The sequence below is a fragment of the Buteo buteo genome, chromosome 1 (genome assembly GCF_964188355.1).
Source record: "Buteo buteo chromosome 1, bButBut1.hap1.1, whole genome shotgun sequence".
NCBI classification, from domain to species: Eukaryota; Metazoa; Chordata; class Aves; order Accipitriformes; family Accipitridae; genus Buteo; species Buteo buteo.
Genome location: NC_134171.1, coordinates 76,729,866 through 76,755,241, shown reverse-complemented (window position 1 = coordinate 76,755,241; position 25,376 = coordinate 76,729,866). Strand labels below are relative to the sequence as shown.

The window sequence follows — 25,376 nt, the reverse complement described above, 5'->3', positions numbered from 1 at the left end:
GTGGGGGTATTTGTAATTAATGCTGTCTGTCAGCAGAGTCAAATTCCTACAGTGAAAAGGTGTGATATAATAGCATTAGCATGCTATTATCCATACAATAAATGTCTTGTAAACCATTTGCACCTTGTCTAAATTGCTCTTTTATCTGCCTTTTCTTCATTATTTTAAAGTATAATTTGGAACTGTAGTGTTAAGCAACATTAAAAATTGTAAAAGCTGTTTGTGAAAGCTGAACCACATATTTGAAAATGTAGGGCAATGCATTGTCTGTTTGCAGCAGTTAAATCTGGAGAAGGTTTTGCATGTTTGGTGTGGCGTTATAGCAGAAAACGTTGCTAGATGATACTACCAAATAACATACAGTGCTGTCAGAGCAATGATGGAGAGGAGGCAGGAACCAATCTACTATAGTGACCTTTATGCATTTGTTAAACAGTTAAATTTGAACTGTAGGAAATCTGGGTTATATTTGCTATTTATTACTGAATGGTTTTAGCCAGATCAGTTCCCTTTTAGGGAAAGAGTTCTATTTCAAATCTGTAAAGCGAAGGTGTGGTGACAGTAACATCAAAAAAAAAAAAAGTTTCCAAAGGCAGTAGTGAGGTGGCTGGATGGTGCCTGGGGATCTGGGGCAGCCTTTTCTAGAGCCAGAGGTGAGGCTGAGAGGGGTGCTCAGTGATAACCTGAGAAGCAGCAAGCTGGAAGGGGCCATGGACTACCCTAGAGCTTCCCAAGCCCTTGGTGGCTGGGAGCTGTTCCCAGACATCTCCCCTTTCGCCTGTTTGCAGTATGTACCTGGTAGCCCTCGATCACTGGAAGTGCTCAACAGTTTGTAGAACTGGGCTGTTCAGCTACCTGGGGCTTAGATGGTTTTTTTTTTATTGTTGCCTTATGATTATTGTTGCTAATGGCTCTTAGAGTGTGAATGGGGTACTATCAGACTTCAGGGTTATTCAGTCAAGAAAACCTGACTGGTAAAGTTCAAGTTTTCAAATCAAATGTCACAGGCTTCTTTGGTTATGAGCTGCGACCCAAAAGTAACTATTAATTCATTACCTTCATGATAAGATCTGTTGGACACGTAAGCTTTTAAAGAATTCCTTAAATGCAATTATAATGGCCACAGTTGCGGTTGCATGCAGTTTCTAAACTAATTTGCAAAGAACAAAATAAGTAGAATTGCACTGCAAGTTCTGGTGCTTCATGCAATAATGCTGTTAAACACCACATCCGTGTTCTGCTACTTTAATTTTTGTACGTGTTTTAAAGTACCACAGCAATATTTTATGATGTTCTCTTTTAAAGCTGAATTTCTTTTTCTTTTTTTTTTTTTTTTTTCCTGTTTTTACTTAGAGCATGTATATCTTTAGGATCCAAGACCCGGGCCATTGGGAATGCAGCAAAGAGCCAGGTAAATGGATCAAAAACTATTGTATTACTTTCCTGACTTGTCTACTGTTGAACTGTGGGAAGAAAAGTAATGAATCAATGTGATATTTTTCTGTTTTAAAAAAAAAAATTCTACAGTAAGTGTACGTTTCATAGTAATAGTTACTGCTTCAAGAGTATATTCCCTGTATTAAAATTGAAACAGTATTTCTGCATTGTTTTGTCATTCAGAGTAAAAAATTGGAAGAAACAGAAAACCTTGTTTCTTCCCCAGTGAAAGATTATTTTTTTTTCTTGCTTACTCATGACAGCAAGAATAGAGTTAATAATTAAATCACCATTGGGGATGGGAAGGAATACTGTGCTTATGTTTAAGAAAAGTTGAAACTGAAGTTGGAACAATGGAAGTTTGGTATGGATACTGGTTGTTGCTTATAATATTGAATGAATGCGTCTTAGTAATTTACTGTCTCAATCTGGAACTTTGAATGGAAGTAAAATTTCTCTAATTCTCTGTAAATTCACCTGCAACCTAGAAAAAACTTCTTTTGGAAGGACAGTAGGTAAAAAATCATAATAGCCAGTGTGAATCTACAAATTCAAAATAGACAGGGTCTTACCCTTTTTCTCTGCATCCATGCATCGTGTTAGCATGCTGAGGACTTCCTTCTCCTTAATGTAGAGTGTAGGTAGCTGGAAATTTTCCTGGCGAATATAAAGGTAATAGAGCTCACCCGTAGCACCATGAGCAGCCAGTATATGCAGAAGCTGTATCACGTTCATTCTGAGAAACTTTACACTTCTTATCTGAGCTCAACCCCTGAGCTCTGCTGGTGAGAAGGTGTCCTGTCAGTATTCTTCCCAGCTATGAAGTTTGCTATTTAGACTAGTAAACTAGACTAGTTTATCTTGGAAAATATTACCCTGGAGTAATGTCTTTCAGTAGCTTAAATATTGTGTTTGTTGGGATTTGTTTGTTCTCGTCCTTTCTTTACTTAAAAGTCTGTCCTTAATGTCATTAGGTTGAAACAGTGATGAGATATTAGGTGTGGAGAGTCTTTATGTCCAAATGGGATTGGAATTAGAGGAGAACTTTAAAGGAGTTAAAATGAATTAGTTTGTTGAAGCTTTGTTTAAGGTTAATGTAGGTAATAACTTCATTTGTTCCTGCAGACAGCCCTTGGAACAATACATAATGTGATCTCAAATATTGCATACTGTATCAGAAAGCTCCTCTAAAATAAAAAGTGTAGTGAAAATTGATGGCAGCAAGCTAATGGATATTAAAGAGGGAAGTAAATTTGATTTTTTTTTTTTAATGGAGACCATAGATTAAAAAATAGATGTTTCTTTTTCTCCCCCCTGCCCTTTGCTTTCCAGTAAATGTATGGGGCTTGACATGGGTCTTGGGGATGTGCATTAAGCTCAACATAACAAGAGTTCCTTTCTGGATGGTCTTCTATAGTCTGCATGTCATGGGTAATTAAAAATAAAATATCTTTTCCACAGATTGTTACAAATGTAAAAAATACATTACATGGTTTCAAAAAACTGCATGGAAGAGCATTTGAAGATCCTTACATACAAGCTGAAAGGGCCAAACTTCCCTATGAACTTCAGAAGATGCCAAATGGCTCCGTAGGTGTAAAGGTGGGTTAGAGCTTTGTGCAGAATATCTTTAGTTGTGGAGATGAGTGCTTTGGAACTTCATGGCTTAACTTCCTACTGGCGTATATTTTCCCTAAGAAAACTCTAAATATATTCTTACTCATTTTGAAAAGAAATGTCAGGTGATAGCCAGTATGATAACACATTTTATTTTTCACAGAGCCTGCCTTAGCATAGTTTTGCTGTGTTTCTCGTTTCTCCTTGTAATTCATTGACTTCTGGAAATGTTCAGGAAGATCTAGAGTACTTGGTCTGTATTACATACTCATGTCTTCTAGTAATAAAGTAGTGTAGAAAACGTATGGTGTTGTCTCCCATACAGGTATGCTGTAACAGGTTGATAGCTCTCACCCCAAAAAAGGTTAAGTTTGTTTCATTCACCTTCGGTAAAACTAACTGTGTAATAAATCTGCTGTTACCAAGAGATGAAGAGCATTTTATTGCCTGCAGTAACATCTGCTCAAGTACTGTACTTTTTCCAAGGTGTGCATTGAGGTTTCTCATCAATTGTATTAGCTTTCTATAGTCTTATCGGTAGCTTTTCACCTTACCTTACTAGATTTACCTTCAAATGCATAGAATTACGGTGTGTGATTATTAGTCTCATCTGAGTTTAGGTCTCACAGACATGCAGAGACAAAATTTTGGGAAAACAAGATAATGTTTGGATTACATCTTCAGAGCAGGTTACATCTAATTTGTTTCCAAACTAAATGGCTGGAAACTGCTCTTCTCAAAGTTCAGGCTTTCTGGCTTCAGTCTCTGAATCTGTCTATCTCATAGCATTTTAATTTGGATCAGGAGTGCGCTTCTGAAGCAAATCTCCCAGTCATCCTCATTTAGTGCACTTTGGGTTGCTTTTTGGCAGGGCTTTATACCACACAAAGTGAGTTTCTTTCGTTCTGTATACCTGCTCGTATCATACTAATTGTCAGTGTAAATATAGCTGCTGCTCATCTTTCTGAGTTTCCCTGCACAGGAGTGTTTGGGATTGCTAGAGAGATGGCAGCCTGTCAGGAATTCAGGATGTAGAACCCTACATGAAGGCTGAAGATTCAGATGTGTTTCCTGAGTAGGGCAGGGCTGTTAGAATTGCCTCGTTTGCCCCTTCCCTGCCTCGTGTGCTTGAGTGACCCTTGCAGGAAGCAGATGTTCTTTGGGTTTGCTCCAAAACTCTTATTTTTAACTCATGTTAGGACTGTAGCATTGTGAATAGCCCCTTGAGATAACTCAGCTGTTAAAAGTTGCCCACAAAACAATTTTCAGCTAAACTGAACTGTTACGATTTGTTGTAGGTAGCACAAATCTGTAGCATCAATTGATAAGGAGAGTTATTTGTGTCCAGAGTCTGATGTTAAACTTGGGTCTCAATGCTCAAAATTACAAAAAATGTCCAAGTAACACATCTTATGGAAAAGTTGAGATGATTTATTACAAAATTGCAATTCTCTGTTTTAGGTGAGATACCTAGATGAAGAGAGACTGTTTGCAATTGAACAGATTACAGGAATGTTATTGGCCAAACTTAAAGAGACTTCAGAAAGTGCTTTGAAGAAACCAGTGGCAGACTGCGTGATTTCAGTAAGTTGCGACACATTTATTGCAATTCTTTCTATAGATAACTATGTAAGCTAGTACCATTTATGCTACGGTGCAATGGTAAGAGATACAAGTAGTGGATAGAAATGGGCCTTTATTGTAGGTTTTTCCAAATGAGAATACTTTTGTAATCCTGTGTGAGGAGATGGAAAATGTGTTAAATCAAGAGTGTGTTTCCAGAAAGGCCATACTTCTTAAGCTGATCCAGACTGGCTAACTCCAAGTGCTACGTATAGATTACTGTAGTTCCTGTTATAAATGGGAACTGTCCTATGTGTAAGCATATCTTCCTCAGTTCCAAAGGACCTTCCCAAATTAGTGTTGAATTTCTTCGTTGTTACACAATTGAACACTGTTGGGTTGTAGTGTAGTTGAGAGTTGCCTGAACTTTATGGCTCTGAGGGTCATACTGGCAATTTGAGAACCCCAAACTACTTGCTTTTGTTTGAAAAGGTCTTTTTATTTGGCTGGTTTACTTGTGTTGTTTTGTTGGGTTTTTTAGCTAGTGTTCTCACCCATGGCAGGGGAGGGGGGGGCGGGGGGAGAGCTTGAAGACAAGGTTTTGTTCCTGATGCGAAGTCCTAAATGTCTGCTTTTCATGTTGTCTTTGTGTACTGCTTCACTTCTGCTCTTGATCTAGTAAGAAGTCTGGGCATGAAGTATTAGGGTTATCCCCTCTCTGTCAGCTTTCCAGTTTCCATGTCTCTGTATACTTCAGCTGTTTGAAATCTGCTTTGATTTTTTCCTTGCTTCCTTATGGTATACAAAGACACTTAGAGAGAATACCTCCCACACAAGCAAGGATCCTTGGTCATACACCACAATGGTAGCTAACAAAATAGACTATGAATGTAGTTCTATGTCTTAAGCTTGACTGAAGTTGAAGGTACGCCAACTGATGGCAGCCAGTTTCTAAATGGGCCCTGATTGTGCTTTGGCTGTTTCTGGTGGAACCAAATATTGTAGCACGCTGTAAGCTGGCACTGTGGCAGAGGTGGTAACTGAGAAATGGATACAGGTTCAGTTGTAACATAAAGTTTAGTTCACCACTGTTTAGTTCCAGTGCCACTGTAGTGCTTCTGCAGTAAATTATTTTGGGGCTATGTATGGATATTTATTGTGTTGACTTTGTTAAGATCAAAGACTCATGAGAAGAATCTGAGAAAACATTTTCAGTTTTTTTTGGTGCTTAAAACAACTCTGGATGTCCCTCCACTTTTGTCACATTTTGAAATTTTAAGGAAAATATGCACCAAGATGAATTACCTAGCTGTTTTATTCAGACTGCCTTATTAATCCAAGGTTAGTTTATAACAGTTCCTTGTGGTATTGAAATTTATAGGGTTGCTTAATGGGTAAGTCTGACTTTTTTAAAATTTAAAAGTCCGTATTTCATAATATCCTATGTAATTATTTTTTTGGAAACAGGTACCCAGTTTCTTCACTGATGCTGAGAGAAGGTCTGTAATGGCGGCTGCGCAGATTGCAGGATTAAACTGTCTGAAGCTGATGAATGAAACTACAGCAGGTAAAGGGCAGCAACTTTTTTTCTTTTTTTTAACCCATTCAGGCTATTGAATCTGTGATGTGACGATGGCATAGCTTTTTCCCAAGGTCCTAATTGTGTAATTAGGGCCAGTACTATCTGGGCTAGTACTGCCCAATCCAGCGTGGGAACTGGAAACACAGCAACTATTTTGGTGGGGAGGTGTTCAGCACTTAGGAGACAGAATGAGAGTTTGAGTTTGCTAACTTGAATACAGTGCCATTTGAAAATAGCTACTCTGCTTCTGAAATAAAGCTGGTATCTGTGGTTACCTCTCTGCTGTACCATGGAGCTACAGCAGCTGTATTGGGAAGGCCTGAGCTAGCGTCATAATCTCTTTAATGATCCAGTTGGGGTGTGCACCTGACCCAAATTCTCAATTGTTGTATTAAATAATAGCATAGTACAGTATTAGCAGATGTAATCAGCATCTGTCTGAAAGCTTGCAGTAAATACATTACTTAATATAGGTGTGTAGTGGGGTCTTTCTATCTTACTGGAAGATGGGTGTGCTGGACTAAAAATAAATCTCATGTAAGTATTAGAGAAATACTTTTTAATCATAAGCTAATATATATTTGAAGTGAAATACATTGAAGGGAAATTTTAAAATGTGTAATCCAAAGATTTTTCATTTTTAAATATTTAACAGGTATGCTTTAAAAGCTGCTTCTACACAAACTGCATTTTGTGGAGCTTTTTTTGAAAGCAGACTTGCTGATAATACTTAGAAACAACTGTATGAGTTTTCAAAATACCCAAATCAAGTCAAGCATAAGTCTGTGGGATAGTGACAGTTTCAACTTAGGGCAATCCTGTCAGCTGTAGCATTGGCACAACTGTTGTTTCTGCAAAGTAATTTGTTTACTGCCCTACTCTGGTGAATTCTAGGGTAGAGTACGTTACACGTCATGGGAACTGAAGTTGGAGCTGTTTAAACCAGTGATTTATTTATTTATTTCTTGATTTAAATTCTCTTTGCTTTTAGGAAATCTTAACCAACTTTCCAAAGGAGCGCTGGTATTGAAATCTTAGATTTGTATAAACTAGTCTCCTGAAACATTTTTTCTCTCTTGACCACACTTGAATTTTGCGAAGCTGAGCTAAAAAATGCTGAAAGTAAGACATTTCAAAGGAGAGGTGTAGGCATGAGACTTAATCTGTGCAATTTCACAGATTACAATGTTAATTTGGTTACAAGCAGAACTGAAATACAAGGTGATGCTTTAAACCTTCACTTGACATCTGTTTCCTCCCTTGTCAGTGAAAAATGTGTTTTCAACATGTTTACTTTCTTTGTGATGAGCTGCTTTATACATGAACAGTAATTATTAAGCAGAAGCAAAAATAATTCATCTGATGAATCCTGGATCTAAAAATGTAAATTTATATGGCACCTATGCTACTGACTTTAAGTTAGTGCTTTGAAGGTGCACAGCACGCAGCTGTTGGAAAGAATACAGAAAGTTTGTTGGAAAGGTTATACAGAATACTTAAACGTCATTTACATGAATGAACATGAGGTAATGTACTAGTAAAACTACGAACAAACAATAAGAAATTAAAATCAAGAATGTGGCAACTCATAATGGTCTAAAACTTGTGACCCTTTTGACCCTTATGTTCTATTTGAGCAGAGTAATGGAGATGTTTAGCAAGAGTAAACATAAGTAGTGTCTTTCTTTCAGTAGTGCTTTTAATGCATGCTTTACAGTAGTATACAGCTTTCCCTTAACTTCTGTGGGTTGGTTTTTTTCAGTTGCACTAGCCTATGGAATATACAAGCAAGATCTGCCAGCCTTGGAAGAGAAGCCAAGAAACGTGGTCTTTGTAGATATGGGGCATTCTGCGTATCAGGTTTCAATCTGTGCTTTTAACAAGGGAAAACTGAAGGTAATTTTTCAAGTCATACGGTAAAATCCCATATTCCTGAAGTATTTAATTGAACAATACTCAAAGTACTGTTCTGTGGAAAGTTTATTTCTTTTTAAAACTAAATAAATGTCTATAGCAAATACTTTTGAAATGCTGGATACAAAAACTTTCTGCTATTTTTTGGCTATTTCAGCAAATCAAATTTTATAAAATACAGAAATTAAGTATCCCAAAGTGTGTTTTGAAAAGTGCTTGGCAGTTAAGCATACTGCATAGTTTTTGTGCCATGTTATAGCACTGAAATATTTGCATATTCTGGTAGTCTCGTAAGCATTCTAGTTGTGCAGCTCATTTATGGGAAGTTGTTGAACTCACTGAATTGCTCTGTGATGGATTTTTTTTTTCTGCCATCCATGACAGTTCAAAATCTAAATTCAATAGGATGTGAAGTAAAACTGGACAGTCTTTAGTTCCTCGTTTGGAGGTTTTTGTCTGTGAGCTACTGATGGCTGAATGTTTTTGTCTTTTGTAGCAAAATGTAGTCATCTGAGGTCATGTGGAAGATGACACAAAACTAGTAATAGCATGACAAAATAGCTGTCCTAGTCTGCCTTTTCTTTAGTGAGCTAGTAAGCAGAGTAGGGGCTGCAGCATGGTAGATGTGGTAGTATTTCATTTGGGGAGGGCAGAAACTAAATAATTGAGGAGTGATCTTTTTAAGTTGTTCTGTCTGGCAATTGCGTAGAAGATTGTGAGAAAACCACAAAGAGTTTTCCCATATCAAACCTGTTTTTAAAGGTGTTAACTTACAAAACTAGTGTTTGTATGAAAGCTATCCCTATATCTAAACAAACATTGTCTAATAACTTTTAGTTGTTGTTCTTTCATTCCTGTGCAGGTCTTGGCTACTACCTTTGACCCTTTCATAGGTGGTAGGAATTTTGATGAGGCATTGGTAGACTACTTCTCTGAAGAATTTAGGACAAAATACAAACTGAATGTAAAAGAGAATCCCCGAGCACTGTTACGATTGTATCAGGAATGTGAAAAACTGAAGAAGCTTATGAGCGCAAATGCTTCTGACCTTCCACTCAATATTGAGTGCTTCATGAATGACCTTGATGTCTCCAGTAAGATGAACAGGTACTGTGCGCTGTTTTCACTGCAGTGCAGTGAAGTGTGGTCTCTAAGCTGTCTTGTAATATGAAACACTTTCCCTGTGTCTGCAGAGCTCAGTTTGAGCAGTTGTGTGCTGCCCTTCTGTCCAGAGTGGAACCTCCTCTAAGAGCAGCCATGGATCAAGCTAGTAAGTAGGAGTTCATTTAGATGCTACTTTTGGTTCAAGAAAGTAACTAGTAATCCAGTTACCCTAGATCTCTTTAATGATATCTTTTTAATATATTTTTGTATTTATTAGAATTGCAAAGCTAAGTACTGAAAAGTTAAATGTAAGTTCCATTCATATGCTTGCCATGTATGCATGATGCCATTCCTGCCTCATTTAGTGCACATATCACTCTGCAACCTTGGTTTATTGACCCTCATTCACCCTGTGTAATGGAAAAGGCTGGTGCTCTGAAAGATTATTTTATTGAGAAACAGAAAACCACCAAACCAAAACTATGATGGGAAAAACTCATTCTTTACTGCAACTGTCTGGCCAGCCTGTTCCATACGTGATACATACATGTCCTCACTGACCTGAGAATTTGGCAGTATATTCTTGAAATAAATTATCTGAAGCATGTGCAAATAACAATTTTTTTTTCACCCCCTGCTAATGTAGTGTAAATGAGAGAATTAGACTTTCACAGGAAAAGGTCTTACCCCTAATTCCAGCATCTTCAACTAAAAGAAAGGGAAGAATTCTGCATATCTTGTGTCTTGGCTAAATAGCTAATACAGGAAGTAAGAACCTGCATAACTGCTGAGCAGAGCTGTTCAAGGACTGACAGTTGCTTGAGATCACTTTATACAGTATCTTGAATTCAGAATTAAAAAGTTACCCTGCAGGCACAGTCTAGTATTTATTATATATTTTTAGTTTTCTATTATTTATTTTTAGTTTGCTTTCCTTTATTGGCAACCAAAATTAAACCAGGCATAAAATGAGGTATATTTGGGTTTCATTTTGTTGTTCTTGTTTGGGAGGTGTGAGGTATTGTCCAGTAGTGTAGGGCTGCCAAGAAAAACCCAATTTCACACTCGTGGGTTTATGTACATCAGAAACGGGATGCAAACAGGCAGTGCATTTTAAAGAACAGCTGTCCTCATTGATGCTTGGCTTCTGCAATTTCCAGGTTTGTGCAACTAGAAAACTTTGTAGTCTGCAGGAGGGACAAAGAGTTTGAATAGGACACATCGTGACAAATCTGGTTTTAAAGATTTTGTCGGCTGTTGAATATATTCAGTGCTTGTCACAGTGTCTAGATAATAAGAGAACTCTTGTCCTTTTTTTTTTTTTTTCAGTTGTCCAAAGACAGCTTTTTGTTATCTTGATAACTTAAGGCCATGCGCTTTCTTTTCTAGAACTTCAGCGTGAAGATATCTACAGTATAGAAATAGTAGGTGGGGCTACTAGAATTCCAGCAGTGAAGGAGCAGATCTCTAACTTTTTCTGTAAAGAGATAAGCACCACGCTAAATGCTGATGAAGCTGTTGCAAGAGGCTGTGCCTTGCAGGTATAGTTAATGAAATTAAACTTCAGTATTGCTTCTTTAACATCATGTACTAATGAAATAAAACTAACCAAAAGCAAAAGGTACTATAGCTGAAACAAGATGAAGTCTTACTTGTTCTTTCAACGATTGGTGACAGTGACCATGTCAGAAATGATTATATTCTATTTGTGAATTTGCTGCTGTGTCATGTTAGAAGGATGAGCTTGTTAGAGACCTGTTAAATTTGATAACCCAAATTGCACTGTTCCACTTCTGTGTAGTCATTTGGAAGCTTTGCTGGCTATCTTGACTGACAGTCACGGGGGAGGTAGTATCTGTTACTATTACTTTAGTTCAGTCTTTCAGTTCAGTTAACTTTCTACAAAGCATAGGAAGTTTCTGTCAAAAATTGTGATGAGCGGGACCTCCATGTGACCTATATGAATTGTAGCCTTTTTGCATTTAGGTATTAATTATTATACTTGCTGTCTATTTGACTGCATGGGTATAATAAAATTTCGGTCTTTGTTTTCTAGTGTGCAATTCTTTCCCCAGCTTTTAAAGTGCGTGAATTTTCCATCACAGATGTTGTTCCTTATTCTGTAACTTTAAGGTGGAAATCATCTTACGAAGAAGGAACAGGGTAAGTTGTATGGTGCCTACTAAAAAGTGTGTGTTTGTGTATACAAAGAAAGATGTTGAGCTATGGGGAAGACCAGGCCTTGGACTTTGAAGTTGTTGTCCACTTGAATGGTTTTAATTTTCTTTTTTTGCATTATACCTCTTGATTTCTGTTTACTGCTTAAGAATTGGAATACATTTAATTAAAAAATGTTGGTGTGAAGTTGCTTAATTTTTAAGAAGTATGACATAGAATGCATAGTCCAGCTTTGAGACCTACAGGCCTTCAACCTGCAACTCTTCTCATAAACTGACTTAAACTAAATTATTTAGCTGCTTGGTTAGCATGGCGGCTGATCATTAACATACCTTGACTTTGATTATCCATTATGTTATGCTCAGTGGTTTAACCTTACTTCATATTTTACTGCTTCAGGGAGTGTGAAGTCTTCAGTAAGAACCATGCTGCTCCATTCTCGAAAGTAATTACTTTTCACAAGAAAGAGCCTTTTGACCTGGAAGCTTACTATACCCATCCACATGAAGTGCCTTATCCTGATTCCAGAATAGGTAAGGCCATGTGAATAAAAACCCCATACCAAACTCCTTGATAATGGGAAAAGTGGTTCTCCTTTTTTTAAGATACGTTACTTCTATATTTCCTAGGTTATAGAAAAACGTATGTTTTTTAGAAAGCCTTGGCACAGTCTTCTTGGTTTAGATTCAGTGAGCAAATGGTATCGACGTCGTCTTTTGTCAGTTCCTAAAAAAAATTTACTTTCTTCATTCTGTCTGTGTTCAGTGTTTCTGAATGCTTTAAAAAAAGTAGGTACAAAGAGTTTAGTGCTCTTATTGTCTGGTTCTTTCAACTTCTCTAAAATGGATAAGGATCTTATGTGCCCGCCAGCCTGGATTTTTTTCAAAGAAATTGGATCAAAGGAGCTGTTAGCACTAGACAGTTATCTGTCATGTCTCTTTCTGTTAATCTGAGAATGAACAAGATAGGCATTTCCTGAACTTAAGCATCTGTAGTAGAGTCTAAAGTATTAGATCACATGGATAAGTTTCCTGGTCTACTTTACTTGTAGTTATTAGTAGACTATGCAGGGTCTTTAATTCACAATTTTATTTACTAATGTATGAATCTGGTATTCTGTCTATTTAGCTGTCTATGCAAGAAGCCTGTCATCTTTAGGAAAGAACATTCTCGTCTACGTGTGCACAGTCTGCATCATTTTCAGTCAAATTTCCAGCAAGTTGCAAAATAAAAGTATCGACCTCACTGCTTCCGGAAGCCTTAATAAGCACTGTTCGTTCTCCAAAACACATAGTGCATCCATGTTACCAAATTCAAATAGAATCTTTTATCTCTGTTAACATTTTATTTTTCAAGTGCAAAGTTTGAGTTATGTGAATGAAAGAAACTGTTCAAGATGAATCAGAGTAATTTTTCTAGTGTGATGGTTAGAGAAGGCAACAGAGAAGTAGAACACCTCATAAAGCGTTACTCTGAGTTTTTTATGAAATACAGATAAAGCAAAAACATCTTATTAATTATCAGTTAACTGGTAATGATTGGGCAACCAGGTTTTAGTTCATCTAGCTGTGGCTTAATGTTGTGGAATTGACAAATAAGTAGGAAGTTTCCAATTTGTTTGTTACATGAGGTTGCCATTTAAATTAACACCCTTCAAGGAATGTATTGTATTTCTTTTTCCTTTTCCACTGTTTTTGGAACAAAAATTAAAACCATCTTTGTTTTTTCAAGGGCGTTTCACTATTCAAAACGTTGGTCCCCAACATGATGGCGACAATTCCAAAGTGAAGGTTAAGGTGCGCGTCAATATTCATGGCCTTTTCAGCGTGGCTAATGCTTCTGTAATAGAGAAGCAGAACATAGAGGGAGATCACAATGACACACCTATGGACACTGAATCATCAAGTAAGAACCAAGGCAGAGATGATGAGCTGGTATGTAAAGTTGTAAATATCTACCTTCCTTGTAACTCTGACAAGAGAGCCAATAATTAGATTAAATCATAGTGTATAGCTTTTGACAATTGCTACTTCTCCACTCTTAAATTATTTCTTCAGTTATGTAACACATTTCTTCATTATTAAAAGTACTGGTGACAAATGGTGCTAAGAAAGCAAAAAAGTGTAAAACCAGATTCTAAAGAAAATAAGTAATTTCTTCTCTTGTTCTTTACCGTCTCTCTTCTAGTCTTAGCATTATCTGGTATTGCTATCAAATGGCAGCATATTTAATGAGATCCGTTGACAAATGAATTGTGAAGGTTTGTTTTTCCTCAAGTACTACATTTTCATTGAGTGAAAATATATGGTATTTCTTTATATATGGAAAACTTGTTCTTCATAAACATTCTTTCACTAAGGGTATTTCTTTAGGTACTTCAGTACTGGCAGTTCTTACAGACTGGCTTGTAAGCCTATAGGGGAAAATTACTGGAAATAAATGTGTAACAGCTTTGTCGTTAATACTGAGAAATTAACAAAATTACCTTCTCTCATTCTAATGCAAGGAAGATCAACTTACTTGATAGTGCACTGCATACTGGCAGTAGATCACTGAGAGGAGTGAGGTGCAGCAGTTGCATTTGACACTGTAGCGTGGAGGACTGGGTGCCACCGAGCGCTTTGCAGCTGGGAACGGCACACCAGTGGTGGCCTCAGCAGCCTTTCTGGTTTTTTTGCTTGTGCCCTTCTATAGCTTGGGATTTTGGTTATGTCACAGCTCACGGGGAGAGAGATGATAGTGTAGAGAAAAAGAGGATAAAGCAGTGCGCAAGCTGCTGCTTCCACTCCTGCTGTCTTTGTGATATTGCAAAGTGGTCAGCAGAGTGACAGTCTCGCAGGCCGTCAGGCTTACTGACGGAGTAAGGTTGGACAGAAGGCGAACACTCCGCAGCTTTATTGGGAGGAAGGGGTGAATGCATTTCCTGTCACTATCTTTTTAAATTTGTCCTTAGCAGCTTTTTCCACTTTAGTTGAATATACTAGAGCAATTGGAGCAAGTGGTTACACAGTTAGCATTACATAATTGGTAAAAGCAACTCCTCAAATATTGTACTGCTTGCCAGGAATTTGAGCATATTTGAAATGCCAAACATGATGCAGTTCCTTGTGGACAAGTGCTCTGCATCTGATGTTTGTATACAAGTGAAAAAGGTCAGAAGTGACATAATGACATAGTCGCATTTAGTGTAATAGGCATGCTGCATGTGGAGGTTACCAAGAGGAGTACACTGTGTTCAGTACAAGAGTAACCACTTCAATCCTCGGGCTTTCAAGTTGTAGTACTTCTGTTCATCTAACACATCTTCTGTTTTACAATGGTGCTTGTCAGCAATTACCTTTCATTATTGAGGATGATACCCTCGACTCTGAGGAGGAGGTTTGTGGTGTATATATGTATTATTTCCCCCCCTCTAGCTTTTCTGTGTAGGCAAAACAGTTCCTTCCAGTTGTTGCCTTTTCTGTGTGAACAGTAAGAACAGTAAATGAGGAGGGTTGGTTTTTTTTTTCTGCTCTGAAGTGACCAAGCTTAAATTTGGTAAAAGTAGCCTTCTTGTTTTCAACTTTTATCTTTAAAAACTTGCTGAATCAATTAACATAGCTCAACTGCAATGTACACACCTGTGCTAGAGTTTGAAATCCTTAAATAGCTTTCTTGTATTTCGCAGAACTAACAGTAAATTATTTTACATGCATATGTAGTTTGTGAATCCAGGAACTTTAATTCCTTGTAATGGAAGTAATCTTAGACCTTTCAGACTTTGGCTACAGGTTGTTAGTTATTGATGCTCTGGATGTCCAAGTACTGGAGTCATCCTGAAAACTTCAGACTTACCCATTACTATGTTATTAAAAGTTCTTTGCAATGATGACAGGAATTGTATTACTTAAACTAAATCAAGTGATCGGCGCTAGTAATAATCAGTGATATCTTTAAGATCCTTAAATTTAGAATAAGGCATAGGTGAACTACAGATAAATTTAAGTGAAACTTTCTTAATTTGGGGTGGCAGGGAGGGAAGACAGTTGGTCATGTGCTCCAGGAGGCTACTACAGAAACTAATTTTCATGGTCCTGTGAGACAGATGCAGCTAACAATGACAATGACTAGATTACTTCTGCTTTGGCTTACCATTTTTCACCTAAACTTTGAAGTTCGTATGAGGTCAAAGTTCTGGCTGTTCCATAGAGAACCTATTGTTATTGCCTGTGTTGGTGGTGTGTTTCTAGAATGTTCTTTGCATATGTTTTATATGTATTTATTTCTAATTTAAAAGGAAGGGAGTATTCACAAGGCTTAGTGTAATTCTGTAACGGGGACATATGGCAACATCATAATTATTTCAAGGGGAACAGGTGGAATAGAATTCTCATTTAATTTGAGAAGGATATGAATACGAGTACTGTATCAAAATGCCTGTTCAAATATGGTGAATCAGAAATTCTTAAGATTGATTCATAAGTCCATATATTGTCTGTGATTTACTGTAATTGACGACAGTCTTAAATCGTACAGCAAACTTTTGCATTCAGTTATGTAACTCTTTTTGTAGGATAAAATGCAGGTTGATCAAGATGAAGGTATTCAGAAAAGTCAAGCTGAACAACAGAACCAAGGAGATGAGGAAACTGAAAATGCAGGATCTGAAGCAAAAGTTCGTATTCAATATTGATAAGGAAATGTAATGTTACTTCCCTTAGTCCTTTTTTGCCCAGTAATCTCAAAGTCATTAATCTTACCACTTGCAAAACACGGACTGTATTTAGAGGAGTACAGCTATGCTGAAATAGTTAAGTTAGGAATCCTACCTTGGCACTTTCGTTTTCAACATAGTATATGATTAAGACTTTGAAATAAGTCTCTGTTACTTAACATAGTTTTATAGTGAAGATGGAATCTAGGGAAACTTAAGAAGCATTATGAAGAATAACATGCGGTGCCTTTAGCTTTTGAACAAGTTTTTGCAACAGTTCTTCACGTTATGTTTAAAGAAATTAAATTCCACCAGTTTGGTTTGATACTAAGCTAGTGGTGATGCTGAATAGCAGATGAATAATTAGGTGCTTCCTTTACATAAGATTAATTTGTATCTGTCTTACTAGTTTCATTTGTCTCTCTTTTTTGAGCATAAATGGAATAGCATTTCTATTCTTGCAGTGTCTTAATAGCATAAATCTTTTTATAGGTTGCTTCTGGAGACAAGCAAGATCATCCTGCCCAGCCAAAGGCTAAAGCAAAAGTTAAGAGTATTGACCTACCTATACAGGCAAGCCTCTACAGACAACTGGGACAAGATCTTATCAATTGCTATATAGAAAATGAGGTAAGCAGCATAAAAACATGACCACTCACATTAATGTCACTGTAAATAATTATGTAGAAAGTATTTGCAAGCGTAAGCTTAGTATCAAATTTAGAATTCTTTAGGGGGTTGTCCTTAATTGTAAGTTTTGTTTTGGTTGGGATTTTTGGTGAAATTAATCAGTTTCATTAGACTTAACTACCCAGATGTCTGAGTTTGACCTATTAGCCTGTCATTACCCAAAGTATCGATTCTGTTCTTAGGCAGGAAATGCCAGGGATTGCCAGTAAAGGCTGCACAGTCTGTTACAGGTGCTAATTGTTACTATCTGACCTGATACTGGTCAGGAGTAGCATTTGCACGAGTTTTGGTGCTTTACAGAAGCTGTGTCCTTGGTTATATCACACGTTTGCCCTTCAAGTCCTCCACCAGCAGGAAATTATTACAACATGTAGAAAACTTCCCTTTCAGAGGATCCTTTCTGAACTTTCTAGGTATCATGTCTGTGAAGACCCCACCAGCATAAGCTCTTCTGTGAAAGATGGTCAGGCTGAAAAATAAAATATGAAATACTTTTTGTAGGGCAGAACAATTCCTAGTGACTTCCAAACCAGAGTCAAGACTTGTCTTTACTTCTAGTCCTGTCTGTGGCGGTCAGATCATAATTGTTATCTGATCCTTTTATGTTGGAGCATTTGCCAAAGAGCTTCCAAATAGGAACTCGTTTTTCCCCCATTCCAGTTCTGCCCGCAGTGAAGATGACTTACACAAAGGTGAAAATTTTAATAGTAATTATGAACTAGCAGGCTTCTGCGAAGTTCCGTGGTACAGTTTCAAGAGAGTAATCATGAAGCTTGACACTTGAAATGCTTTTAGTTTTAAATAAGCTTTTCGCCACCTTAGGGGAAGATGATGATGCAAGACAAGCTTGAGAAAGAAAGAAATGATGCTAAGAATGCTGTTGAAGAATACGTGTATGACTTCAGAGACAAACTGTGTGGAGTCTTTGAGAAATTCATCACTGAAGAAGTAAGACTTGCCTATGTGTTTCCACTATTGGAAAAAATTCCTTTGTATTTATAAGTTTGGAGTGTGGGTTATTTGGAGGCTGCAGGTGTCTCTTGGAATCAGCCTGTGGATGGGAATCGGGGAGTCTCGGTGCGATATTGCCACCAGTGCAACGTTGTGGTAGCGATTGGTGCCTGTGTTCTTCTAGCCATCAGCAACCCCGAAACAGAGGGGTCCTCCAAGAGACTGGGCAAGGTGGACAGCTGTTCAGTCTCCTCCATCTGCAAGGCAGCTATAACCAGAGGCCCACCGGTACCATTTTGGGTCCTTGAAATACCCTCTCCTGAGATAATCTACGTCAAGGATGCGTGGAGCCTCTGGGCCAGTCACAATGGGGTGTTTTTGCCACTCATTCCCAGTTAGGCTTATTTCAGCCTCCAATACAGTCAGCTGTGAATGTAGGATTAACTTCACAGAAGCGAAGTTCAAACTACACTTACACCTGGCATTTGACATGCAAGCATGTAGAGAGTTTTGTACTGAGAAGTTTCTCAGGGGCAAGGAGAGATATCCTGTGGTGTGGGGGTAGGAAAGCAGGACAGAGCACCATAAGCTTGTAAATAGCATGAGTGGGTAGGAATAAAATGAAAATGAGCAGAAATGGAACGTCTGTAGCTCTGTGTTTCATTGTCTAATTTTATTAACTTAGAAACAAGATTCTTTCCCCACTTGAAGTACTTTGAACTCAGCATGCTGTTGAAGTCCAAGTAAAGGTGATGAAGAAAGCTGTACGCTGGGCTTTTGCAAAAGCAGTACACTTGTAGTATAATCATTTCTCTGTAACGGGCATCTAAAAAGTGGCTGGTAAACACGCAACCAGTTGTTGAAACAACAAATGTCCAGCAGCAGTTTTAAGGTCTGCTCTCTGGATTGTACCTGGTCATCAACCCAGCAACGCAGTAGATGCCCTTCCAGTATAAACTCAAGGGCGTGAGGCTGCCTTTCCCATACCAATTTCAAAACTCTCTCTTGCATAAGTTAAGGGGATGATAAAATCTTTTTTTTCTAAACAATTAAACATAAAATCTTTGTTTATAGCCAGTAGAGTCCAATTAAAACATTTTTAACTTCAACTATATATATATATATATATATATAGTTGTCCGAATTTGTCTGGTCTTCGTCTTGCTATCAGAGAACCTGAGAAGCAGAACTTCCCATGTAAAGATGACATGCAAGAATGTTAAGAGATGCATGTGCTTTCCTATAAAATCAGTCCCGAAACTTTGTAACTCCTGTAAACTTCACCTGCAAATCAGATTAGTAGGGTTGTCCTGCCTCTCTTACCATTATGTAAAATCTTGGCTTTGAAGTCTGTTAATTACTGTTTTCCTTCGCTATCACTTTGAATATTTTAAACTGATGAAACAGTCTTTTCTGAGTAGGGGGGGGTTCTTTGTGTGCTGGGCGGAAAAGTCTCGTCTGTCGTGTTCCCTTCTGAACTAGAGTGTTCTTCACTTGCTTTGTAGGATTCAAACAAGCTGACCTTGATGTTGGAGGACACAGAAAACTGGCTTTATGAAGATGGAGAGGACCAGCCAAAACAAGTATATATGGATAAGCTTCAGGAATTAAGAGTAAGGTTTTAAGTTACTTCTAGAAAAATTGTGTGCGTGTGTGTGTGTTTGGGGGTGGGGGCATTTATATAAATATATATGGCTAAGTAAGCAACGCTCTTTTAATGAGGGATGTGTGCATGCATCCCCATACGTGAGTTTTGTAAATCCATGAACTTTAAAGTATGGATGTTCAGGTTGTATCTGGATGTAGTTCAGTTATGAAACGAACATAATATTTAGAACTAGAAATACAGTTTGTTTAATGTCAGTTGTGTTCCTAATTTGAAAAGAGTCAAATTGAAGCAGACTCTCGCTAGTGGCAATAGAATTAATTGCTATGGGAATTTTCTGTCAGCCTCTCCAAAAGAGACTTTTTTGAGTAGTTTGACTGCTCTCCCAGGTATTCAGAATTACATTCCAGGATAGATGCTCTGGTTTTCCTGTTTTCTCAGTGGTCTTCTATGGCTGTATCATAAAACTGAATTTTTGGTCTAACATCTAATGATAAAGGTTGAAGAGTGCTTTAACAGTACCTTCCACTGTATCATTTGGTTAGTAATGACCAAAAAAACCTAAAAGACTTGAGATTTTAATAATTTCATGGGAAAATGTGAATTCTGATGAATGACTAACTGCTCTGTAGGACATAAGTTTAAGTATGTCTCTAGCTCTTGGGCTCCAACTGTTTTCTCTCAAGTCAGATTTCCTTTGGGGGAGGGATCACTGATGGAGACAGCAGCGTAGATCCTGGCAACTGCCTTCTTGCCTGGATACCAATATTCAAGAGAAGGAAAAAACAGACAATGGATAAAACTAGAAGTTTTTAGATGAACTGCTTTTAACTTAAACCATCCATGTAAATCCCATCTTTTTTCTCGTTCAAATGCTTTGTTCCAAATGCTCTCATTGCTGAGAAGAACTGCAAAATACTAAGCCTAATAAGGACAGGCACTACTCCTATGTTCAGACTTCTGGACTTTTTTTTGTTGCACTGAAGTAAAATGCAAAGATTAAGCTCTTGAATGGGTGAGAAAAGGAGTTAAAGGCAACTTTCCTTCCAATACCACATTTTATTCTTAGACCAGACTAAAGTAAACTTGTATTTTGTCAAGATCTTTGTGCTTATCTTTCCAGAAATTTGGACAGCCTATTCAGGAGAGATACATGGAGCATGAAGAGAGACCAAAAGTTTTAAATGAACTGGGAAAGAAGATTCAGCTCCTTATGAAAGCAGTAGAAGCATACAAAAATAAGGTAAAGCAAATTATTTACGGAATGAACTATAATGGGTGTCTGAGTTTGGCTGTAGAGTTTTTTTGTGTTTAAAAAGAAATCCTATAGGATTACCTGTTAAGCTGCTTTAAAATGGCTGTTGTGCTTCTGTTCCTGAGAACTTCTAACACTGTTCTGATTCCTAGCAATGGTTTCTTCATGAGAACACAAATTAAACATAGTCACGTTTTTTATGGTGACTTGTACCACTTGAAACGGGTATCCTAAGTGATGACTGTTACCATTGTTTCTATAACTTACAAGACTTATCTGCTGGGGTTAGTTAATCAAACTACAGTAATTCTCAGGTGCTTTTTTTTCTGTGCAACTACATTACTAACCTGCACTTCAGCAGTGTGAACTTTTAAGCCCCAAATTTTAAATGTCTAAAAATAATGTCTTGTCTGTCTTGTTCTACAGTTATTCTTCATACTAAATGCTTGTTAAAAAATAGTTCTAGTGGGTTATAGCAGTGTTGGCCTATTTATTATGTGTCCATGAAATTGTTATTTGGGTGAGAGGCATATATTAATAAATGGTATAAATATCTCTCTCCTAAGGATGAAAAATATGATCACCTCGATCCTGCTGAGATGGAAAAAGTTGAAAAATACATTACTGAGGCTATGAATTGGTTGAACAGCAAAATGAATGCCCAGAACAAACTAAGTCTAACTCAGGATCCAGTTGTCAAAGTGGCAGAAATACTGACAAAATCAAAGGTAAAAAAAAAAAAATAATCATTGTACATGTTGCTTTCTAACAAGTTTTTATTTAGCAAGATTTTGGCCTCTGTGTTGAGCTAGAATATTACACCTGCAGAGATTTTAAAGCTATGGAAAGATCCATACAGAGGGAGCAGTTGGGTTTTAACGATGTTCAATTCTGGCTCTTGATTTACAGCAGTACCTCTGAATAACCCTTTTCAAAGTATGCTGAGTTACAGCACCAGGCTTGCTAGAAAATGGATTGCCATATAGGCTTTTAACAGAGCAGAAGCTCTTCAGCTGGTGAAAGGCTTTATTTTAAGTTTCTAGACTTGATAGGATTGAAAAGTCTCGTCCTTGAAAATTAAATTCCAGGTCACTATGAACCTGAAACAAGTTTGACACTTTCTAGATTAATGCAATTACTGTGCCACCAAATGAACTTGCTCTCTCACTTTTGTTACAACTAGGAATTGGATAGCTTCTGTAATCCCATTATATACAAGCCCAAACCGAAGATAGAACCTCCCAATGATGGGCAGTCAAAAGCTAATGGTGAACACAATGGACCAGTGAACGGACAGAGCGGTACTGAAACAAAACCTGAACCAGCGAAGGACAATTCTCAGCAGACCAAACCACCTGGAGAAATGGAAGTGGACTAAATCTTGCATTTCTTTTACTGAATTAAAATAGTGCAAGTAACCACAGGGTCCATTCTTTTTGTGTGGTACACACCTCAGATGTTCAGTTATTCTTAGCCAACCTTCTGTCATTTGTTGCTGCGTAGTTTTGAAAGTGTTTTATATTAAGTACACCTCTGATGTTTGTTTCCACTCATGCTGCTTATGTGGAGCTTTAGCCAAATGTAGATTGTATAAGTCAGTTTAAGCTTTCCCAATATATTTTATATCAAACATACAGAATTGATATATAAATGGCAACAATCTACCTTATTTAAAGCTTTTATTGTGGATAAACCTCAGCTCCTTTATTCAGGAAAGGATACTGTATTGCACTACTGATGCTCAAGTGTAGATCTAATTGCATCTTTATTTTGGAAAACTATTGGAATTGAAGTGGCAAAACTTGTCACTTGAAGCACTGACCTTTTCTAGTTATTGTATTGTTATAATTTAAATATTAAAATAGAGGTTAGTTGGCATACTAGTCCATCTTGTTGATGTACCATGAGAATTGTATGGTCTTTTTCATATAAACTGAATAATACAAGCTTAAACATTTTTTAGATTCCCATACCACTAACTAAAATCTTAGTTACAAAATGCTAGCATCATGGCTCTGCCATGTGCTGAAATTAAGTGAATGGTCTCAGTGCACATTGCTGTACATAACGTACTGTGCTTATCATAGGATGATGATAATAGTATGAAGGGGTAGAATATACAAGGACTGTTGCATAGCTTTCCCTTGAAAATGTCTTATTGCACATGTTACTATTTCCATTTCTTTTGTTTTGAATGAAATCTACATCTTGATCACATCTTGTGCTGGGAAGGAGAAATAACAGAAATTGGGCTGTGCAAGCTGGGTAGTAGCACCCTGATTTTGAGGTTGCTTCAGTGCTGTTTGTTGCAAGCTTAGAGAGTTTATTTAAGCCTTGGTACTCAGCACGTAAAGCTTTGGTCAAGGATCTAAACAAAAGAGCTTACAAACTGGATATTGTTACCCCAAAGATGGAATCTACTTGATGAACTTGCATAGCTTACCAATTATCTTTGGTCATTTACTTGATCTAATGAAAGTGTCTACAACGTATTACACAGTTGAGTCACTATTTTCTTTGATACATCTTAGACATGTCTTAGACATTGTCAGGGTCCAGTGTATGTTCGTATATTCTGAATGCTTGTCAGTCACCGAGGTACTGTAGCAAGTTGCTTTTCTTTTGACTTTCAACAGCTCTTCTATTACCAGACTAGGAATGGGCTACTCTGACTCTGAAGAGTGGTTTCTTAGTCAAGTCAGCCTAAGAGACTGAGATTAGTTACAGCATACACTTCAATGGCTTGGACTCCATTGCTGAAGTGCACTGAGGTGTTCGGGTGTTAATCAGGCATTCCTGCAGCAGTTCTCCTGTACAAGATTGTCGCTGTTGTAAACAAGTGAAGGGTCCTGCTCTTGGTTCTGGCCTTGGCAGCCATTTTATCTCCAGCTGTGCCCTTCCTGTTCTACCACTGTTCATGCTACAAAGAAAGAGAGGAGTCTGTGACCCAAGCTAGAGTTGGTAGAGGTGAACTATACTGTCAGATACCTTCACAGAAAAAGGAAGCATTATTTACAGCTGTACATAAACCTGCTAAACTAGCTCAAGTGCTAGAATTGTATCTTCATGACTGATGTCAGGTGACTGAGATGCATGTACTTTGCTCTACTACTCCTCCTCTACACAATTAACTGGGGATGGTCTGGCACTTGAGTTTTTGTATTTAAAGCCCTTGAACAAAAACTGAGTGACCTTGAAGAGAGCTGCAGCTACTCTGCAACCTCAGTCTTGAATTCTGCCGCTGTAGTCACACATCTTTGGCACTGAGGGAGTGACTGTACTTCAGTGTCACTTGTCCTAAGTATAAGTCAGTACACGACTGACCTAGCTTTGGTCCCATAGGCTTTAACATGAATATCTTAATGCCTTTACCACAGCAGTGTAATGAGTAGCATTCTTAAGTATTGGCTTCCTAAAACCCATCTACACATTAATTAGTCTAGTAGACTTTCTGATACCTGGCAGAAGAGCTCTAACAGTGGACATCTTCAGTGTAAGCTCTCCAATAGCTAAAAAAAAAAGTCACATGTAAGAACAGAACATCTTCTGCTCGTGGTCATCAGATGCTTAATAGTACATTACAAATGTTTGAGGCATAATGTTTGTGTATAAAGGCTGGAATAATCTTACAGCAAGCTTAAAAGCAGATATGGTTAAGCAATTGTAGTAAGGTTTTCTTACTAGAATAGGTTTTTTTGCTGTGCATCTGCTCTGTCTCTAGATCCCTGGTGAAGAAGAATGCTACCCACAGACTGCTGATAGCAACTGGTTGCTGATGTATGTGTTAAGAATCCCATTTGGAAGGGCAAAATTGTTCTTTCTGCAGCGAGCTTCACATAAACAGGTGAACATAGGCCTTGTTCATATGTAATGTGTTTTCAGGAACAAAGAGGAAAGTTTACCAGGATGCAGATTTAAGGTTCTCAAGTACTTAGTTAAGTAGATAAGTTATGAACGACTTGAAGATGAGGTTTTGTGCATTTGACTCAACAAGCAAGTTACCCTGTGGCTACCCTGACAGCACCAGAATGAATATCTTGCAACATAAAATTAACAAGTTTTGTAGTATGCTACTCTGCATCTCGTATATTTTAAAAGCAGGTATTTGTTGCTAATGTCTTATTTGAGACTTTCTATTGAGGGTAAGATACGTTTCTAATGTTTGAAAATGTTCCCTCCATCCCACAAAAAGAAAAAACAGGAAGCAACACTATCTTTGTAAAGGCAGTAGAGTTTTGTTTTTAAAAAAAATAAAAAAATTAATCACAGTCTACAGCTTCATGTAAAAGTTTAATTTCAAAAGAGCATAAATACTTTGCTTTATTTTACCAGTAACATCATCTTTTAAAGAGGAGTGATTCTTTCCTCTCTGGAGCATTACTGCGCTTGCCTAAGAAATGGCTTTAAAATTAATTTGCTTTACTAAACTAAGTTGTTACTAGCTATTCTACAACTGATGCATGCTTTCCTTTCCACATTTTTTTTTTTCAGTAAACTTCAGCATTTTCTTTGAACTTCATTCAGATGTAACATAAACAGATTTTAAACAATCCCTTTAAGTTAAACTTCTATACTCTTCTTCCTTTAAACTGGCAAGGGTGCTATGTGATAAAATCACCCAATACAGCTGCCTGCCTCTTTTGGTCTGAATTTGAATGTGTGTCTGAATTTGAATGAAGAATCCTCTCCCTTGTTTGTTTCTGGCAGCATCCTTCTTTCACTGTTTAAATACTGCCTTTGGGGCATGCTTGCAAAACTTCAGTAGGCAGTTGGATTCCAAATCCTC

General features: G+C 37.5%; 1 protein-coding gene across 1 annotated transcript in view; it reads left to right on the top strand.

Annotated features, from left to right (window-relative positions):
- HSPA4L (heat shock protein family A (Hsp70) member 4 like) overlaps positions 1 to 24,858 on the top strand; it is a 28,301-nt gene extending 3,443 nt beyond the window's left edge. Inside the window, exons 2-19 of the mRNA XM_075036783.1 lie at positions 1,354 to 1,411; positions 2,899 to 3,039; positions 4,516 to 4,638; positions 6,085 to 6,184; positions 7,962 to 8,095; positions 8,976 to 9,220; positions 9,307 to 9,383; positions 10,607 to 10,758; positions 11,274 to 11,380; positions 11,795 to 11,928; positions 13,127 to 13,329; positions 15,948 to 16,049; positions 16,581 to 16,718; positions 17,601 to 17,726; positions 19,235 to 19,342; positions 20,459 to 20,578; positions 21,157 to 21,318; positions 21,774 to 24,858. Of these exons, the coding sequence (XP_074892884.1) occupies positions 1,354 to 1,411; positions 2,899 to 3,039; positions 4,516 to 4,638; positions 6,085 to 6,184; positions 7,962 to 8,095; positions 8,976 to 9,220; positions 9,307 to 9,383; positions 10,607 to 10,758; positions 11,274 to 11,380; positions 11,795 to 11,928; positions 13,127 to 13,329; positions 15,948 to 16,049; positions 16,581 to 16,718; positions 17,601 to 17,726; positions 19,235 to 19,342; positions 20,459 to 20,578; positions 21,157 to 21,318; positions 21,774 to 21,968 (2,425 nt within the window). The 3' untranslated portion in view covers positions 21,969 to 24,858. The remainder of the gene's footprint in view (positions 1 to 1,353; positions 1,412 to 2,898; positions 3,040 to 4,515; positions 4,639 to 6,084; positions 6,185 to 7,961; positions 8,096 to 8,975; positions 9,221 to 9,306; positions 9,384 to 10,606; positions 10,759 to 11,273; positions 11,381 to 11,794; positions 11,929 to 13,126; positions 13,330 to 15,947; positions 16,050 to 16,580; positions 16,719 to 17,600; positions 17,727 to 19,234; positions 19,343 to 20,458; positions 20,579 to 21,156; positions 21,319 to 21,773) is intronic.
- The last annotated feature ends 518 nt before the right edge of the window (positions 24,859 to 25,376 follow it).